The sequence below is a fragment of the Podarcis melisellensis genome, assembly GCF_964234715.1.
Source record: "Podarcis melisellensis genome assembly, chromosome: 13".
Taxonomy (NCBI): domain Eukaryota; kingdom Metazoa; phylum Chordata; class Lepidosauria; order Squamata; family Lacertidae; genus Podarcis; species Podarcis melisellensis.
In genome coordinates, this window is record NC_138545.1 from 6223470 (window position 1) to 6244450 (window position 20981).

Below are 20981 nucleotides of genomic sequence, written 5' to 3' on the forward strand. Positions count from 1 at the left end.
GGGCGGGATATAAATAAAATATTATTATTATTATTATTATTATTATTATTATTATTATTATTATTATTATCTCCCAATGAAGTTCCAAGATCCCCCAGTTTTACTTTCCGCCTGGAACAGCTTTGCCACAGGCAGAGGTTCAACAGGTGTAGTTCTCCCACGTTGTGTTTGTTCAACCCCTTCATTCCTTCCTGCTCTGCAACTGTTACGTTAAGGTGTGTTTGTTTGGGTGGGGGAAACCCAGGTGGCCCTCCAAGCTCCTCTGTCTGGCCCCGAGGCCTTTCACCTCGGACCAAACACCCTCCTCACCCTCAGCCCCTACTGAGCATGAGGCTCTTAATCTCAGGTCACCTTGGGCAAAACGTTCCTTCCTTGCACGGGGTTGGACTAGATGACCGCCAGGGTCCCTTCCAGCATGACAATTCTAGACTCTTCCTTCATACCCTCCTGGAGTATTTCTGCCTGGAAATGTGTCCTTGAATGCTGGTAGTTGCCTACATCAGTGTTTTTCAACCACTGTTCCGCGGCACACTAGTGTGCCGTGAGATGTTGCCTGGTGTGCCGTGGGAAAAATTGAAAAATTTGAAAGATTTAAAAATAAATTATTTTATAATTTTTCCATATTTCTGTTTACTTACTATTTCATACTAAAGTAATTATAAAATACTTTCTTTGTGTTTATTTGATTCCTATTCAAGAGAATTACTTTATATCTAGTCAATATAGACACAGAGTTAATTTTTTAAACATTTTCTAATGGTGGTGTGCCTCGTGATTTTTTTCATGAAACAAGTATGCCTTTGCCCAAAAAAGGTTGAAAAACACTGGCCTAGATGGAGGGACAGCCAGGGGGTGTTGGGGTGGGAATTTAGAAACTAGCTCACTCTACAAGGGTAAAATTCGCATTCGTTGCCCCACTCATTTCTGCCTCTGCCCACTTTGCACATGTGGCCCCCAGAAGGTTGTCCGGCCCTCGGAGCTTAAAAATTAATATGCAAAAGTTTAAAAGGCGCAAGGAGATAGGATAATAAAATACTAAGGATGGAATAACAAATAAAGTGAACAATGCAACAATAACAAAAATAATAGTATATAGTATAGTATATTTTGTATATACTATATTTTTATAGTATAGTGTATTTTATTTTTTAGTCTCTATAGTATAGTGTATTTTAAAAGGGGGTTTCAGAGTTTTTAGGGGGGGTTGAATGTTTTATGTAGTTTTATGTAGGTTTTCAATTTCATTGTCCTGCACGGGACATTGACAATAAAGATATCGTATCGTATCGTATCGTAGTAGATAAAGAAGATCGTACACGGGTGGAGGGAAGTACTGGGCTGTGGGGGGAGGGAGGTGAAGGGGTTAATTGAAATTGTTAATGATTGGTATAGGATTTAAGAGATTTAAATTTTTATAAAGATTCTATAAGGAAAGCAGAAAGCAGCAAGAAATATCAGAGAGGAGATCAGTGTAAATGAAAACAGGAGACTTGTGGTTCTGTTACATATGATTTTATTCTGGAGTTGTCTATTTTGGCGTTGTTTGTTGTAAAAATGTATATTATGTGAATAAAATAATAAAGGAATCAGAAGGTTATCTGGCCCTCGGGTTGAAGATCCCACCCCCCATAGATTCTGCCTTCAACAAGCAGAATCTGTGTAGTAAAAGGAGACGATTTGGGAAGAATGGGAATGAGTGAAGCAAGCGAAAAACATGAAATTTTATGCTTATGTTTTGGGGGTTCGGGGAATTCAAGGTCAACTGACCTCTCTCTTACAGATTACACCCTGTGGCCCTTCTGGGTAGACACCCACGTGGACCCCCCCTTCCAGAAAAGCAGGTGAGATCTTTAGATGAAGGGTGGAATACAAATTTAATAAACAACAATAATAATATGGAGTGTTTGTAGGACTGGTAGTGTTTTTGAGGGTGTTTTTCTGCAGCATCTCGTTAACCAGGCATCGCCAAACTCGGCCCTCCAAATGTTTTTGGGACTACAATTCCCATCATCCCTGACCACTGGTCCTCTTAGCTAGGGATGATGGGAGTTGTAGTCCCAAAACATCTGGAGGGCCGAGTTTGCCTGTGCCTGTCATTGACTCACACTGATGTGCATTTTAATCTGTTTTTGGTTCATTTTCATTTCTCAAAAGTCTTAAATTATTGTTGTTAATTCTTCTTGAATTGCATTGTTTTATCTTTTTCGCAAACCTCTTTGAGGGGTTGGTTGTGGGGTTTTTTTACAATCAATTTTTACAAATTTTATGAAATAAATAGTGATGGATTTATACTGGGCGATCTGCACACATTGTACCGCTTATTAGATTCCCTGATGCGATGCTTCTCTAAGGTTACCATGTCTTTGTCATCCGCGTGGAGAACTGTTGTGCTGTAACGCAACAAAAGTGGGACAAAATACTGTAAATACATAAACTGGAACATTGTTTATATCTCCCTGGTCCTGAATGGGGTAACTGTGCCCCTGAAGGACCCGGTACGCAGCCTGGGAGTCATTCTGGACTCACAGCTGTCCACGGAGGCGCGGGTCAATTCTGTGTCCAGGGCAGCTGTCTACCAGCTCCATATGGTACGCAGGATGAGACCCTCCCTGCCCGCAGACTGTCTCTCCAGAGTGGTGCATGCTCTGGTAATCTCCCGCTTGGACTACTGCAATGCGCTCTACGTGGGGCTACCTTTGAAGGTGACCCAGGAACTGCAACTAATCCAGAATGCGGCAGCCAGACTGGTGACTGGGAGCGGCCGCCAAGACCACATAACACCGGTCTTGAAAGACCTACATTGGCTCCCAGTACGTTTCCGAGCACAATTCAAAGTGTTGGTGCTGACCTTTAAAGCCCTAAACGGCCTCCAAGGCCCAGTAGACCTGAAGGAGCGTCTCCTCCCCCATCGTTCTGCCCGGACACTGAGGTCCAGCTCCGAGGGCCTTCTGGCGGTTCCCTCGCTGCAAGAAGCAACGCTACAGGGAACCAGGCAGGGGGCCTTCTTGGTGGTGGCGCCCGCCCTGTGGAACGCCCTCCCATCAGATGTCAAAGTGATAAACAACAACCTGACATTTAGAAGACTTCTGAAGGCAGCCCTGTTCAGGGAAGTTTTTAATGTGTGACATCTTAGTGTATTTTTGGTCTTTGTGGAAGCCGCCCAGAGTGGCTGGGGAAACCCAGCCAGATGGGCGGTGTACAAATAATAAATTACTATTATTCTTATATTTTAAAAGATGCCGGATTTCATCAGCAGGTTATGGGGCATGTGCCAACTGGGGTGTCCAAACCCCAAAACAATGTCGAAAGGGAGTTCTGCATCTAACTTCCCTGAAACCATCTTGAGCACAAATTGTCATAAATGCACAATACAAAGGGCCTTTCGGGGAGCTGTTTATTCCCCAAACATGGGGGGGGGGAGACACTGATGTTTGTTTTATGCTTAGAGGACTGTGCCCCGAAAAGCCATGCAGCAGGCAGGAACCCAACAGGTGAAGCTCTCTTTTGTGTTCTGGGGAAAACTGTACCTGTTGGATTTCTGCCTGCCATGTTAAAAACACATAAACCATCCCGGCACTTTTTTTGTTGTTTTAAAGGCCACAAACCTCACGACTCTTTTGTCAATGTTCCCCTCAGCGATGGCTCAATACGAGACCGCAACGGACGACCCATAAATCTGTACCCTGAGGTGCCGGCTGTGCTGGAGCAGCTGCAAGCGGAGGGGATCGCTATGGCGGCTGCCTCACGGTGAGTCCAGATCCTGCACCCATCCCTGCAGGCCCCCAACTGCCTCCATTTATTCTGGGTTACTTGGCTTGACAGCCTTTTTTAGGGAGGTTTTTAATATTTAATGCTGTACTGTTTTTAACATTTGATTGGGAGCTGCCCAGAGTGGCTGGGGAAACTCAGCCAGATGGGCGGGGTATAAATAATAAATCATAGAATCATAGAGTTGGAAGAGACCCCAAGGGCCATCGAGTCCAACCCCCTGCCAAGCAGGAAACACCATCAGAGCACTCCTGACATATGGTTGTCAAGCCTCTGCTTAAAGACCTCCAAAGAAGGAGACTCCACCACACTCCTGGGCAGCAAATTCCACTGTCAAACAGCTCTTACTGTCAGGAGGTTCTTCCTAATGTTTAGGTGGAATCTTCCTTCTTGTAGTTTGGATCCATTGCTCCGTGTCCGCTTCTCTGGAGCAGCAGAAAACAACCTTTCTCCCTCCTCTATGTGACATCCTTTTATATATTTGAACATGGCTATCATATCACCCCTTAACCTCCTCTTCTCCAGGCTAAACATGCCCAGCTCCCTTAGCCGTTCCTCATAAGGCATCGTTTCCAGGCCTTTGACCATTTTGGTTGCCCTCCTCTGGACACGTTCCAGTTGGTCAGTGTCCTTCTTGAACTGTGGTGCCCAGAACTGGACACAGTACAGGTGAGGTCTGACCAGAGCAGAATACAGTGGCACAATTACTTCCCTTGGTCTAGATGCTATACTCCTATTGATGCAGCCCAGAATTGCATTGGCTTTTTTAGCTGCCGCGTCACACTGTTGGCTCATGTCAAGTTTGTGGTCAACCAAGACTCCTAGATCCTTTTCACATGTACTGCTCTCAAGCCAGGGGTCACCCATCTTGTATTTGTGCCATAATAAAAAATTATTATTATTATTATTATTATTATTATTATTATTATTATTATTATTATTGGACTCCATGTCAACAGGGACATCCACACCATGTTTGCTGCTTGCCGACCACCTTAAAGTTCCGTGTTAAAGTTCCATTGTGTGACTAGTCCCTATGAAGTCCTTTTAAATGTGTTTGTGGGACGGTTTACTGGCTTGCTTTTCTTTCGTGCCCTTGATTTCACTACGCATTTTGTGTTCTCCTTTTGCGCTTTCGTGTTGTGAACCGCCCTGCGATCTTTGGATCGCGGTGCTATTTTCCTAGAAGAAAGAGGAACTCGCCGTGAACGCCTCTCTTACAACGGCAGTGGCACCGAACTGAGAGGTGCCGGAACTTGAGTTCCGGCTAAGAAAAATCCCTGAGCTTACAAATTTAACCTTGTTTGACGATGGGAGACAATGGAAGAATGCGCCTTTGTGGGTGAGGTCAAGATGTTGAGTGCTGTTGCTGCAAAGACTATACGGAAGAGACATGTTTTGTTTCAGCCGGGGCAGAGTAAGGCGTCCGGTTGCATCATGGTACAGTGGTACCTCGGGTTAAGTACTTCATTCATTCCGGAGGTCCGTTCTTAACCTGAAACTGTTCTTAACCTGAAGCACCACTTTAGCTAATGGGGCCTCCTGCTGCTGCTGCACCGCTGGAGCACGATTTCTGTTCTGATCCTGAAGCAAAGTTTTTAACCCGAGGTATTATTTCTGGGTTAGCAGAGTCTGTAACTTGAAGGGTATGTAACCTGAAGTGTATGTAACCCGAGGTACCACTGTATTTCTTCTCTCCGTTCTCCTCCCAGCGGTCATTTCTCCTCAGGTCCCTGCTACGGATGCACGACTTGACTGCCCATCTCCAGGCCCTGCAGTTGTCTGCAAGGGGGGTATTATTTAATAAACAAGATGAAATGAAAATATAAGAAAAGATAAATTTTGGATAAATATTATGCTAAAATTAAACTTTTAAGGTTTGGGTAAAATTATCTAAAACTAGAGATACAATATTGGAAAATTATAATATAAGAATTGAAACAAGGTGATAAATTGCTGGGTAAAGCTCGAAAAATTTGGAACGCAGGAACGAGAGATGCGAGGAAGCCCAAAGAAGTGAAGAAAATATGGTTATTGTAAAATTATATGTTATTTTGTTTGTTTTTTCTATTGTATTAAGAAAATCTTTAATAAATATCTTTAAAAAATAATAATAAACAAGATGAATAAGCGATCTCAAATATGAATCTCTCCACCCCTCCCTCTCTCTTCCTAGGACAGGTGAGATCCGGGGGGCTAATCAGCTGTTGGATCTCTTCAGCCTGAACCGCTTCATCCGCTACGCAGAGATCTACCCGGGCAGCAAAGTCACCCACTTTCAGAAGTAAGGGAAAACCTACATCCTGTTGGATGGGAGGCATAGAGGGGGCGGCGGCTGTGAAAACAGGAGCCCGGACCAGCTGGGCCATTGACTCTTTGTACGCCCCCCCAGTGATGTCCCCCAAGTTCCGTCCGTTTCTTGGGCCTAATCCTGCCCGCCGGTTGGTTTATTTGAATTTTTTTTATTATTATGGTCCAGTTCTGGCTCACTTGCAGTATCAGGAAAATCATAAAACACAACAGGAATACATTGAATTGCAATTGGGTATAACAGAGACAATTCAGATACAGTGGTACCTCAGGTTAAGTACTTAGTTCGTTCCGGAGGTCCGTTCTTAACCTGAAACTGTTCTCAACCTGAAGCACCACTTTAGCTAATGGGGCCTCCTGCTGCTGCCGCGCCGCCGGAGCACGATTTCTGTTCTCATCCTGAAGCAAAGTTCTTAACCCGAGGTAATATTTCTGGGTTAGTGGAGTCTGTAACCTGAAGCGTATGTAACCCGAGGTACCACTGTATAGCAGCAGTTAAAAATATATGTTAAATATTGATCACTAAAATATAACCTAAAATTGTCATTTAAAACCTTAATACATTTTGGTAGTACGGTTTAATCCGGCCCCTGTGGCAGTTTATTTCCTGGAGTTAAATCCTAACAAAAAAGCTCACCAACTTCAACCCTAAAAAAAAGGTTAAAGACTTTGGTTGGCCCTTTGGTCTGCCCTCACGGCCCTTCACTTCATCAAATCTGGCCCTCTGTGAAAAGGTTTGGACCCCACTGATGGAGGGCACCCCGTTGGCAAGGCTGGTCTATGGGAGTGACTAGACGGCGAGTTCTAATTCTGCCCCCCGCCTGTTCCTCCTCAGGTTGTCTCAACAAACCGGGGTTCCCTTTTCGCAGATGCTCTTCTTTGACGACGAGAGCCGCAACATTTACGACGTCAGCAAATTAGGTAACGGGGAGAAATGTGCTCACTGCGTGTGACCCCCTTGCCCCTAGGCAGCGGAGGCTGCTGTCTGTGGGGCAAAGCGGGCATCCACCTCGCTTTTGGGAGCTGCTGTAGGTCAGGGGAGACCCCTACGAAGGGGGGGCAGGGAGATATGCAATCTATTTCCCCCCTATTTCGCTTCCACGTAGGAGTCACATGTATCCTCGTCCCCAACGGCATGAACCTGTCCGTCCTGAAACAGGGCCTAGAAGCCTTCGCTCGCTCCTGAGTGCCGCCTGCGGCTGACGCAAACCGGACCTCTCTCATCATGTGTGGAGTGTGTTGGCGGGGACGGGATTTTGACCCCGTGCAATAAATCCTCTACGTGTTTCCCTGCCGTCCATCTTTCTACGCGCGTGTGAACAGCCTGGACTTACCTGATAGGCACCTTGCTGTAGCGTTCCCAAAGCAAAGGAAGGATTGGACTCTGATTAATAAAAGACAGTGGTACCTCGGGTTAAGTACTTAATTCGTTCCAGAGGTCCATACTTAACCTGAAACTGTTCTTAACCTGAAGCACTTCTTTAGCTAATGGGGTCTCCAGCTGCTGCCATGCCGCCGGAGCACGATTTCTGTTCTCATCCTGAAGCAAAGTTCTTAACCTGAAGCACTATTTCTGGGTTAGCGGAGTCTGTAACCTGAAGCGTATGTAACCTGAGGTACCACTGTACACACGATGCTTGGCCAGCAAGACTCTGGGGAGAGGTGCCAACAATAATAATAATCCTTCTCCACCCCTCGGCCCAGGTCGTTTTATTCACAAAAGGACTTTTAACACAGTGTTCGTAAGAACCAATCAGGTTTCTTCTAAACGTTTCAAAAAACCCCACGTGGGACAAAGTCAGATCAGAAGAAATCCTGTTAACTACAAAGTCTACTTTGAGCATGCATACATATCTGAGAGTAAACAAAACAGGACTAGAGGAATGCATTCAGCAAAACCCAGAGGTCATAAACAGGCAGGAAAGGAAGGAAGAATGGCAAGGAAAGAGTATTTACCATCTCCTTGTGAACTCTCTTCCTGGCCCTTAAGGTAAAGGTAAAAGGACCCCTGACCATTAGGTCCAGTCGTGACCGACTCTGGGGTTGCGGCGCTCATCTCGCTTTATTGGCCGAGGGAGCCGGTGTTTGTCCGCAGACATGTGGCCAGCATGACTAAGCCGCTTCTGGCAAACCAGAGCAGTGCAGGGAAACGCCGTTTACCTTCCCGCCGGAGTGGTACCTATTTATCTACTTGCACTTCAACGTGCTTTCGAACTGCTAGGTTGGCAGGAGCAGGGACCGAGCAACGGGAGCTTATCCCGTCGCGAGGATTCGAACCGCCGACCTTCTGATCGGCAAGTCCTAGGCTCTGTGGTTTAACCCCCAGCGCCACCCAAACTACATCAAAGAAGCTACCTACTATCTTTATGACCCAGGATGCCTGATGAACCAACTGGCAACTGGTCTGTGTTTAGAATGCTTATACGTGCCTTTCAGGTAGAAAGCAGATGGCAGAGGTGGAGAGGCTTGTGGGATTCGATCAGAACCTATTGTCAATAGATCAAACCCAGTCAATGCAATGCTTTCATCGCGGACACAATGGCCTGCTTCATTTTTCATAATTCCTGGACACTCTGGATATCTGCACACCTAAACCTTGCCACACTCCTGTTCCCCAACAACTGATCCACGTCCCCTCCAGATTCCGAGCCGGCAGAAGACGACAGGCACTGTGAAAGCGGGGGGGGGGGGGGTGTTCCAGTTTTATTCATTTGTCTGCTTTGTAAAAATTCATGCACTCCTTGACTGTAGAAAGGCAACGACAACAATGTCGGAAGTGGTTTATAAACAGAATAAAACAATGAAATCAAAGGAAAAAGAATCGGTTGAGAAATACCTAAAGGATTTTTTAAAAAGCCACATCAACAATAAGATAAAAACCAGATTAAAATGCTATGCTTCTGGATAGCCTTGCCTAAACAAATATTTTTAACAGGCACCAAATAACGTAACAATAATATAATAATTTATTATTTATACCCCGCCCATCTGGCTGGGTTTCCCCAGCCATACTGAGCGGCTTCCAATAGAAAATTGAATGAATGAATTTTATTATTTCGGTCCCAGACCAGTTCCAGCCCACATACAATATCAAGGAAGTCATAAAACACAATAGGGATACATTTGAATTTGCAATTAGGTATAAGAGGGACAATACAGATATAGCAACAGTTTTAAAATATATAAATTAAAACTTAGTCATTAACATATAACATAAAATTATCACGTAAAACCTTAATCATTATGAAAGCACAGCTTGTTCCCTAATGGCAATCGCACAGAATTTGGCTACTCTTAATGTGATCCCAGATCCATGTCCAATAGAATATGAAAAACACGATAAAACATCAAACATTAAAAACTTCCCTAAAAAGAGCTGCCTTCAGATGTCTTCTAAAAGTCAGGTAGTTGTTTATTTCCTTGACATCTGGTGGGAGGGCGTTCCACAGGGCGGGCGCCACTACCGAGAAGGCCCTCTGCCTGGTTCCCTGTAACCTCACTTCTTGCAAGGAGGGAACTGCCAGAAGGCCCTCAGAGCTGGACCTCAGTGTCTGGGCAGAACGATGGGGGTGGAGACGCTCCTTCAAGTATACTGGGGCAAAGTCATTTAGGGCTTTCAAGGTCAGCACCAACACTCTTAATTGTGCTTGGAAATGTTCTGAGAGCCAATGCAAGTCTTTTACGACTGGTGTTATATGGTCCCAGCAGCCGCTCCCAGTCACCACTCTGGCTGCCGCATTCTGGATTAGTTGTAGTTTCCGGGTCACCTTCAAAGGTAGCCCCACGTAGAGCGCATTGCAGTAGTCCAAGCGGGAGATAACTAGAGCATGTGCCACTCTGGCGAGACAGTCTGCGGGCACGGAGGGTCTCATCCTGCGTACCAGATGGAGCTGGTAGACAGCTGCCCTGGACACAGAATTAACCTGCGCCTGCATGGACAGCTGTGAGTCCAAAATGACTCCCAGGCTATATTCCTGTGGCAGCCTTTTCCAACTTTGCACCTTCCAGGTGTTTTGGAATACAACGCTCCTTCACTGGAGGTTTTTAAGCAGAGGTTGGGTGGCCATCTGCCATGGATGCTTCAGTTGAAATCCCAGCATTGCAGGGGGTTGGACCAGATGACCCTGGGGTCCCTTCTAACTCGACAATTCTACCACTCTGTGAACTCTGGGCTGACGGGAGCTGCAGCTCCAAACTTCCAGAGGGCTCCAGGTGGGCCAAAACTGTCTGGTGGGTTGCTGATTTCTCATTGGCCGAGGTAGGCAGGAACAAGTGAAAGCTCACATCCTCTCTGTCTCTCTCACTGTGGGATCAGACATTTATTTATCGTGTAAAATTGATATAACGTTTGTTAAGAACCAAGCGCAGAGAACAAAGGAATACACAGAAGAGTCAGCAGAATTGTGCTTCTTGCAATATCTTTACTCTGCTCTTTCAATCAGGCAATGCATCTCCTAAAAGTCATGAGTAGTGTGGGTTTGTTTTTGCTTTGTTTTTTTCTTAAATGCAATATCCAGGATCAGGTCAGTCAGGCCCAATGCTCCCCCCCCCCAATTTTTTATTATTAAAAGCAATGGCCAAGCCATACAGTCTTTCACCCTCAATATGCTCACAGTGCTGAGCTGCAGTTACTGCTGGCGAAGGTGTACTTTGCACATGGCCAGAGACATGTTTGTCTTTGTTGTAAACAAACATTTGCCCTTGTTCCCTTATGGGGTGTCCAAGAGCCCATATAGAGTCCTTACGTAGGTTCCCTATTGGCAGGAGAAAATAACAGAGGCCAGCCAGAGAATATTGAGAAGCAAAGCAGCTAGTAAGCCTGATCTTTATTGATCTGTTGCGACAGGGTGCTCCCCTCACACGCAGGAAAGGAGGAGGGACCCAGAACAAAGGTGTGCCTGTCCTTATATAGACATTTTAAATTCCCTGCCCTGGAGCTCAAGACCACCCCTCAGATACATCATAGAAAAGGCGGTCTACAGCAGAAATCTGAGTGCGTTGTTTATCTCGTCTTACAGGTTACCTGTTAATGCTCACTTGATTGGATACCCAGGGGAGCCTTAGTTCCTGAGCCAGATCACAGGCTCACCCTATTCAAACACAGCCCTACCCCTAAGACAGGATTTGTGAAGGAAATGACAATAGGGAGGCTTTTCCATTTTTCTTTGATCTTGCAGAGAAAGCATTTGGTCAGTTTGGGAATCAACGGTTTCAGGTCGGTCTTCCTGTGCTGATCTATGTACATGCTTGGTTGGTACATTTATGAACATTTATTATATATCTAAGACTTTAAAATTCTTATCACATCTTCAATTCATATTTTATTTAAACAACAATAATACATTAAGGAAAAGGTGTGAATGCCCAGAGCCAAGTGGGAAGAGACATGTCAGCCAGATTACAAAGAAGTGCTTTTAACATCTAGGGCAGTGTTTTTCAACCACTGTTCCGTGGCACACTAGTGTGCCGCGAGATGTTGCCTGGTGTGCCGTGGGGAAAATTGAAAAATTCAAAAGATTTAAAAATAAAGTATTTTATCATTTTTCATATTTCTGTTTACTTACTATTTCATAATAAAGTAATTATAAAATACTTTCTTTGTGTTTATTTGATTCCTATTCAAGAGAATTACTTTATATATAGTCAATATAGGCACAGAGTTAATTTTTTTAACATTTTCTAATGGTGGGGTGCCTCGTGATTTTTTTCATGAAACAAGTGTGCCTTTGCCCAAAAAAGGTTGAAAAACACTGATCTAGATTCTAGGTGTTTTTGGATGTCAGCCTCAGCCAATAAAACAGGGATGATGGGAGATAGAGTCTTAAAACAGAGGAGAATCAATGGATCTGCATATCCGGTATAGTAAACATGGAAAATCAGTGTTAAAAGGAGGGGAGCTCCTCTCCTAATTCTCTCCTCCACAGTGGAAAGCTATACCTGTTGGATTGTTAAATCTCCCGCAGCTTTTTCGAGATCGGGGCGCTATTATGGGATGGGTGGGGCAGCTCGGGGTGGAGACCTTCAAACTGCAGGCAAAATGATTAATGTGGACTCAGTCCCATAAAACCAGGTAGATCATATGGCCCCTGTACGAAATGGATCTTCATAATTTAATTTCGAGACTACAAAATTCTGTTTGAGGATTGGAAAGACGTTCTTTAGGGCGGCGCGGCTCCTTTAAGAGAGGGAGGGGGGAAGAGAGGGAGAGACATCACGTCATATGATTTCCCTGCCCACGTTTTTGTCCCGTGCCCAGATTTGGTCCAAAGAGATACCATTAATTGGACGCTCCCCGCAACCCCAACTTCCGGTTTCCATTGTAAACCGCCTCCCATGTGCGGGGCAAATGTGGTGGAGCGACGTCGGAATCTATGGCTAAAAACAAATCCCAATTGCCAAAATCCAAACAGGGCGAGAGGTTCTCATTTCGTTGCTGCTCTTTGAAGCAGCCATGGTGTTTGTTTGTTTTTAATAATAATAAAAAATCACTGGGTTGGTCCCAGTCTTCTAGAGTAAGTTATTTGCACTGGATCCCAAATTACATTAGTAGGACTTGGGCCACGATTAATTAGCCTCATTGGGAATTAACTGCAATTAATAAATGAGTCTCGGTGGAACCCATTTTTTAAAAAAAAAATGCAATTCCACTCCCATTTCCCCGCACATGAGTGTAGCCAGTTCAAATTGGGAACCTGATGTCTCTATAAAGAACTACGAAGACTGTATCCCTTTGCCCTGGTCCTTCCCTATTGTCATGTGATTGGTGGGGGGGGGGGATGGAGGCGGTGTAAGGCTGGGAGGTGGATGAAGCCGGAAGAGGAAGTCCAGTGAATTACCAACCAGGCGAGATGAGTGGCTTGGGAAAGCTCTTCGGGAAGGGTGAGCCCCTACATTTACATTCCCCCACCCTGAAGGAGGGTGGTATCGCCCACTCGCCATAGGGGATCACGGACAGCTGGGAGAAACCATTTGTGTCTTGGGGGGGAGGAGAGGAAAAGACTCTGGCTTGGTGGAGGGAGAAAAACAAAGGAGGGAAACGTATTAAAGGAAGGGTTCATTCCAAGCTTTTTCGGGGGGGGGGGAGTGGACTGTACCATATTTCCAAAAAGCTCTATTTTGGGGGGGGTTAACTTATCTTCTTCCCCAGTGCTCAGTTTCTGGGTGTAGGGCGGCAGCTTCCCCCCACCATTTTGAAGCAGGGCAAGGGAGTCATGGAGGAGAAGGATGGCTGCTGGGAAAAGCCCATAATTCACTTGGGGTACCTCTTGGTGGGCTGACCAGTCTCCCTTTAGCTTCATCCTTCCCAAACAATGGTTCTAGTCCCTGTTGTTGTTGGCTCTCAAATAGGTTGGATTGATGCTGGAGGATTAATGGGCGTTCTGGTTTTCTTCCTTCTCTCCCTTCCCCACCCTCTCTGGCCGGGACCCTTTCAGGTAAGAAGGCCAAAGCCCCTACCCCGCAGGAGGCCATCCAGAAGCTGCGGGAGACGGAGGAGGTGCTTGTCAAGAAACAAGAATTCCTGGAGCAAAAGATCCAACAGGAGCTTCAGTCGGCCAAGAAACATGGGACGAAAAACAAAAGAGGTGAATGGAGCAGTGGAGGGAGAGATGGGGAACGTGGGGTCCAGGAAGGGGGCCGGTTAAAATGGAGATTTCCTTCATCCCTAAAGCAGCAGCTTTGAGGGGGCTTTGCTTTCATAAGGACTAGAAACTTAGCCAGGTTAAAAGAAAAGGAAAGGAAATACACCACTCGCCGGTTAGCAAAAATATGTTATATAGAAAGTAAAATGTTACCAGAAAGTAAATGTTACATGTAAATAAAATAAAGTGGTGTATTTTCTTTTTACTTTTGTGATGTGATATTTAAATTCAATTATACACACACAAAATAAAAAAAAAGAAACTTAGCAGTGTCAAAACGGAAGCTGGGGGATTTTAGGGAGCTGTGTGCCTGCTTCCAGCACATCCTACATTTCTGAGCAATGGAACCCTGTAGCCTTAGGAGAGGAAATAGAGCGTTTGTGAAGTTTAAGGGGTGGGCTGTGGCAGAGAGCAAATGGAACTGATGCCTGATGATGATGATAATGATGATGATGATAATAATAATAATAATATGTCACCCATCTGTCTGGCTTGCCCCAGCCTCTGGGCAGCTGTCAACTGAATATTAAAAACAGAATAACGCACTGGCTGTTTCCCTCCCTCCTCGATCCAGCTGCCCTGCAAGCCCTCAAGCGGAAGAAACGCTATGAGCAGCAGCTGGGGCAGATCGACGGGACCCTCTCCACCATCGAGTTCCAGCGCGAGGCTCTCGAGAACGCCACCACTAACACCGAAGTGCTCAAGACCATGTCGGACGCAGCCCGAGCCATGAAGGAAGCCCATCAGCACATGTGGGTCCCGAGGCTGTGGGGCCTTTGGGGCAGGATCCTGCCCTGCCCTGCCTGGAGGGAGGGAGGTGGGGTGTGCTGTGGAGCCTGGAAAGGGCAAAAGAGAAGGCCGAGGGAGCAGCAAGCCCCAAGTTCAAAGGAGGAGACCCTTTCTGGCCATGTCCATGCCCTCTATTTAAAACACAGTGCTGGCAGGTGTGGCTTCCTGCAAAGAACTCTGGGAGCTGTAGTCCGATAAGGGTGCTGAGAGACCCCATTATTCCCTTCACAAGAGCTATGGTTATTGGGGCGGTTTAACAGCCACTCTCTTCCCGGGGAATTCTGAGAATGGCTGCTCTGTGAGGGGGAATAGGGCTCTCCTAGCGACACTCGGTGCCCTTAACGAACTACAACTCCCAGAATCCTCTGCCCAGGCCACGCCCCTTGTTGGGCCATCTCTGAGCCCCCCTCCAGTAAGCTTAACTGGCTGGTCTGTGTCTTTGAACTGGGGTCAAATCAGGATGGAGAGGCTTGCGTGTGTCCAGACCTGTGGCCCCCAGAAAGGTGTCCTGGTGGGATTGCGGCCCTTGGCTAAAGAAAGGTTCCCCTTTCAAAATCTGGCTCCATCCTTCTTAATCCTGCCATGGTAGCCCTGCCTTGTGGATTTTGTCTCGTGGCGGCTGCTCGCATTTTCGGACCTGGATCTCGGATTTGCTCCCTCTTCCAGCTCCTTTGGCCTCTCCTGCTTCTCTCAAGGCGGAGCTTTCCTTTTTTTCCAAATAATATTTATTATTTTCAGTAAATAAACATAGTAAAGAAAAAAAGCTTAACAATAATAAAGACAAACAAAAAATAAAAGAAAAAGAGAAAAAAGAAAAAAGATACATACAGCATATTAAAGGTAAAGGTAAAGGGACCCCTGACCATTAGGTCCAGTCGTGGCCGACTCTGGGATTGCAGTGCTCATCTCGCTTTATTGGCCGAGGGAGCCTGCATACAGCTTCCGGGTCATGTGGCCAGCATGACTGAGCCGCTCCTGGCGAAACCAGGGCAGCGCACGGAAACGCTGTTTACCTTCCCGCCAGAGCAGTACCTATTTATCTACTTGCACTTTGACGTGCTTTCGAACTGCTAGGTTGGCAGGAGCAGGGACTGAGCAACGGGAGCTCACCCCTTCACGGGGATTCAAACCGCCGACCTTTTGATCGGCAGGTCCTAGGCTCTGTGGTTTAACCCACAGTGCCACCCACATCCCTATACAGCATGTTACCACTTAATTAATTAAAATTAAGTACCACCCATCTTCATAAACATAGTATTTGATTTCCTCGAATCTCTTCCATCCGAATTTCTTAGTAATTATATGTAGCAGTTTCAAATATCAGTTTCAAAAGACCATATCACTCAAGGTGGAGCTTGTTTTAGTTGCGCTTTGGTGCAACGGCAAAAGCGGCCCCCCACTCCAGCTGCCCTTTCCGCTGTGTCTCACCCTCTTCCCCCACCCCGTCTCTCCAGGGACATCGACAAAGTGGACGACCTGATGGCTGAGATCACAGAGCAGCAGGATATCGCCCAACAGATCTCGGATGCCATCTCGAAGCCCGTCGGCTTTGGGGACGATGTAGATGAGGTAACGTCAAAAGCGGGGGACCCTTACTAAACACCTTCCAAGGCAATAATGCCCATTTACACCACAAAGAACTCATAACCCACTTACTTTCAGCAGCCAGAAGCATCATAGCGAGACACTGGAGAGACCTGTCAGTCAGTAAGCGTGGACCAAGGGTACCAAATAGTATGGGAAACAGCCCTACAAAATTAATACAGTGGTGCCTCGCAAGACGAAATTAATCCGTTCCGCGAGTCTCTTCGTCTTGTGGTTTTTTCGTCTTGCGAAGCACGGCTCTTAGCGGCTATTAACGGCTTAGCGGTTATTAACGGCTTATCGGCTTTAAGAAAAAGGAAACAAACTCGCAAGAACTCGCAAGACGTTTCATCTTGCGAAGCAAGCCCATAGGGAAATTCGTCTTGCGGAATGACAAAAAATGGAAAACCCTTTCGTCTTGCACGTTTTTCGTCTTGCGGGGCATTCGTCTTGCGAGGTACCACTGTCAACTGAAACTGACACGGGGACAAATAGAAGAAGACACCTTCACCCCGGTATGGCTCCCCTTTATCACATACACAGCCCAACAAGACAATGACAAAAATCCACCAACGGCATGCAAATCAATATGGCTAACCTGATCCAAAACACCCACCCCACTCACACACACATGAAAACAAAGTTCAACACAGCCAATCGCAAATGAACAACCACACCCTAGGCCAACCCCAACCTCTCTCACCACCAAAGGAACACAAGCAAACAGCAAAGAACCAGCACAAGCAACGCTGACACGAAACCCCACATAAAGGACAGTGGTACCTCGGGTTACATACGCTTCAGGTTACAGACTCTGCTAACCCAGAAATAGTGCTTCAGGTTAAGAACTTTGCTTCCGGATGAGAACAGAAATCGTGCAGCGGCAGCAGGAGGCCCCATTAGCTAAAGTGGTGCTTCAGGTTAAGAACAGTTTCAGGTTAAGTACGGGCCTCCGGAACGAATTAAGTACTTAACCAGAGGTACCACTGTAGAAACATCGCCACCCTTCCCCACCCCCACTCATCTTCCCCCCCTCCACTTCTTTCCCCCTTTTCTTCCCAATGTCTCAACAAATGAAACAGACTTGTAAAAATGTTACATGGAAATATAATATATATATATATATACACACACACACACACACACACACACACAGTGGTACCTCGCAAGACGAATGCCTCGTAAGACGCAAAACTCGCAAGACGAAAGAGTTTTTCGTTTTTTGAGTTGCTTCGCAAGACGAATTTCCCTATGGGCTTGCTTCGCAAGACGAAAACGTCTTGCGAGTTTGTTTCCTTTTTCTTAAAACCGTTAATACCCAGGCTGCATCCGTGCTTCGCAAGACAAAAAATTCGCAAGACGAAAAAACTCGCAGAACGAATTAATTTCGTCTTGCGAGGTACCACCGTATATATATTAGAGAGAGAGAGATTGCACACACTTTTGTAAATCAAGAAAATCTTTAAGGAAAATAATTTTAAAAGCGGGGGAAGTCTCCCTCCTGAAAAGTGGAGGAGGGAGTTCGGTTACAGTTCTCCAGCTGAGCCCCAGAGTAGTGGGGCAGTGGGCATTGGAGGGGAGAAGTGGCAATGGGTGTTTCTACTCATCCCCCTGCCTTTGCTGCCCTCAGGATGAGCTGCTAGCTGAGCTGGAGGAGATGGAGCAGGAAGACTTGGACAAGGAGCTGTTGAATGTGGGGGAACCGACCCCGGAGCTGCCCAGCGTGCCAGCCTCTCGCCTGCCCAGCGTGCCAGGTAAGGGGGCGTGGGGAGGCAGCGAGGTGGGCACAAGCCCCTGGGTCTTGGGATGGCGTCGCCTGCTGTTTCAGCTCCCCTCAAAAGTCCTGGCTTGGCCAACCTGGGTCTCCCCAAGTGTGACTGGACTACAACTCCCATCATGCCTCCGGCTGGTGTGGGGCGGGAGCCCCAACAAATCTGGAGAAGTGGGTGGATGTAAAGTAGAAGCGTACAAAAATAGGCATCATTTTCCATCTGAATGGAGGTTCTGCTTCATTTCGGGGGGAAATAATTTTATTTTACGGCTTATGTTTTGAATTGAATAGGTATAGGGGCACCAAAAGCTTTTAAGGATCTCCAAAGGTCTTAATCCAGCCTGGATATTGTGACTTTTTTAAAAGAGAAGGCCCTTTGTATGTGTGTGTGTGTGTTATTCTTGTCGTAACCTTACACAAACCGCTTTGTGGTGTCTGCCTGAAAACACTACAGTCGTACCTTGGTTCTCGAACGCCTTGGTACGCGTACGTTTTGGCTCCTGAACGCTGCAAACCTGTTTGTGAATGTTTGTGAACGTTCTTTGGAAGCCAAACGTCCGACGCAGCTTCTGATTGAGTGCAGGGAGATCCTTCAACCAACTGGAAGCCTTGGTTTTCGGACTCCCAGAACAGATTAAGTTTGACAGCCAAGGTACCACTGTATCTTCTTTGGCGATCACTCGTAGCCAAGTAAGATGGTCTTCCATAAACACAGCATTAACAATGAGTCCGTAAGCAAGGCCAATTCTGGACCCACACGTCCTTCCACAGTTGGGACATAGGTTTCCGGGCGGGAGTTGATCACAGTGAGGGTTTGCCAAGCGTGCCTTCCTCTTAGCACATTTCTCCCTCGCGTCCTGAGTTCGAGTGTCTTCAAAGCCCATATAAATCCAGTAAATAAATGGGCACCCCGAGGCAAGGCGTTAAGTAAAGGCGGGAGCGTTTGGAAGAGGGTTGAAGTTTTGGGACGCCGTTGCTACATTTTGATTTTCATCCTTTCCCTCCCTCCGTTCAGGCAGCCCTGTTCAGGGAAGTTTTCAATGTGTGACATTTTAATGTACTTCTAATCTTTGTTGGAAGCCGCCCAGAGTGGCTGGGGAGACCCAGCCAGATGGGCAGGGTACAAATAATATATTATTAATTATTATTATTATTATTATTATTATTATTATTATTATTATTATTATTTTGACAGCCTCAAAAGTGCCCGTGGTGGATGATGACGACGAAGAAATGAAGCAGCTTGCCGCCTGGGTGTCGTGATGCATTGTGGGAAAACCGCCCTCCTTCCTTCCCTCCCTCCCGTTCCTCGGAGGGCTGGGAGACGGGGGAGGACCTTCCCCCCCCTCCGCCTTCCTCCTTCAGTTCCAGATTCGGGGAGGGGTGGTGAACACCGATGCCCCCACCCCCTCCGCCCCGCCCCTGCCTGAAATAACCTTACGTGCCGAATGTAAAGAGTTTTATATAGACAGATTTATATATATGAAATATATATATATATATGAACAGATTGTATCGTGGGGAGGGGAAAGGGGGCTTGCCTCGGGAACGGGAGACCGGCCCTGCACCCCCTCGCGTTACCCCTCTGTAAAACTCGAGGACCAAACTTTGCAAGCGTTATCTTGGTGCTTGGCCCTTCAAACCCGAGACCCTCTCCGAGGTTGTAAACATGTGAGGGGGCTTCGGTGGGGAGGGGAGGGCGAGTCCCCCCTCCCCCAGAAATGAGGCAGAGGGGTTTCCACGGAGTTAAGTTCTTCCCCCTGCACTCGCTGCGAGGGGGATTGGGGCCTGTGTCATATTGTGGGGGTTCAGTGTTCCTTTGCTCCTCCTGTGTGCTGGGCGGGGGGGGGGGCTCCATGCCTCATGCCTTGGTCGTTTCTCCCCCCCCCCCAGCCTCTTAACTTTACCAATGCTACAGATTTTCTCCCCACCAGCATGTGAATTTAAAAAAATGATGATGATGAATGATGCCAACCCAGCAGGGTGGGTGGAACTGTGCCAAGAGGGTGGGTGGGGGTCTGATGCAAACAGGTACGTTCTCTCTCTTTCTCTGTTCCTATCGACAGCGTGTCTGTTTAAATGTGGCTTGGGGTGGCGTTTACATGTTATTTGCACTCGGATCTGTGCTAACCCGCTAACTTTTCGGAAACTTTTCTCTCTCTCTCGTCTTCGTCTCCGTCGTTAGTTTCTTCTTCTTCTTTTTGTATCTCCTCGTGGCCAAGAATTCGGAGGGGGGAGGGAAGGGATTTCCGCCCCAACCCGCACCCCCCTCTCACACGCACATGCTGCAGTGGCCTTTACGACGAGAACTCTGAAAATAAACGTGGCCGGAAATTTTTCTGCTGTTTCGTTGTTCGAAGAACGGGGCTGGGGAGGGAAGCGGTGCTCTGCAAGTCCTCCCCTCCCCTCTTGGCTCTCTCTATGCCCTCCTGGATTGGACAGAGTGTCCCTCTGTTCCGCACGCTGCCCAATTAGATGTGCCCAAAGAAGCCACTGCCCGCCCTTCTTGGGCCCTCTCCCGCGCAATTTTAGGTAGACTGCCCCTGAGCTTGGAGGCTCTGCTCAATTACTGCAGGTAAGAGCGACCACCAGACCTCTGTTCCGATTCCTCACTGGAAGCTGTCAGCACACATCGCTACATCTTAATTTAAAGTATTTTGGGTGGAGTGAGAGCACTTAGATTTTCTCATACTCTGAACCCGGCCTTCACTTTCATTGGTGTTTGCTGGGCGTGTTTGCTACTCACTTTGCATCTTTTATAAGCTTCCCCACATACACTGCCCTGCCTGATTTTTAAGGTAAAGGGACCCCTGACCATTAGATCCAGTCATGGCCGACTCTGGGGCTGCGGCGCTCATCTCGCTTTATTGGCCGAGGGAGCCGGCGTACAGCTTCCGGGTCATGTGGCCAGCATGACTAAGCCACTTCTGGCGAACCAGAGCAGTGCACGGAAACGCCATTTACCTTCCCACCAGAGCAGTACCTATTTATCTACTTGCACTTTGACGTGCTTTTGAACTGCTAGGTTGGCAGGAGCAACGGGAGCTCACTGAGCAACGGGAGCTCACCCCGTCGCAGGGATTCGAACTGCCAACCTTCTGATCGGCAAGTCCTAGACA

At 46.9% G+C, this 20981-nt stretch overlaps 2 protein-coding genes across 2 annotated transcripts in view; both read left to right on the forward strand.

Annotated features, from left to right (window-relative positions):
* Window positions 1-7367, forward strand: part of MDP1 (magnesium dependent phosphatase 1) — a 9444-nt gene extending 2077 nt beyond the window's left edge. The window contains exons 2-6 of the mRNA XM_081887102.1: window positions 1781-1841; window positions 3637-3747; window positions 5945-6052; window positions 6914-6999; window positions 7185-7367. Of these exons, the coding sequence (XP_081743228.1) occupies window positions 1781-1841; window positions 3637-3747; window positions 5945-6052; window positions 6914-6999; window positions 7185-7264 (446 nt within the window). The 3' untranslated portion in view covers window positions 7265-7367. The remainder of the gene's footprint in view (window positions 1-1780; window positions 1842-3636; window positions 3748-5944; window positions 6053-6913; window positions 7000-7184) is intronic.
* A 5446-nt stretch (window positions 7368-12813) lies between these two features.
* CHMP4A (charged multivesicular body protein 4A) lies at window positions 12814-20200 on the forward strand. The gene is made up of 6 exons (XM_081887046.1): window positions 12814-12957; window positions 13512-13661; window positions 14293-14470; window positions 15962-16076; window positions 17722-17845; window positions 19058-20200. The coding sequence occupies exons 1-6, from the start codon at window positions 12927-12929 to the stop codon at window positions 19123-19125; spliced, it is 666 nt and encodes a 221-aa protein (XP_081743172.1). The 5' UTR covers window positions 12814-12926; the 3' UTR covers window positions 19126-20200.
* The last annotated feature ends 781 nt before the right edge of the window (window positions 20201-20981 follow it).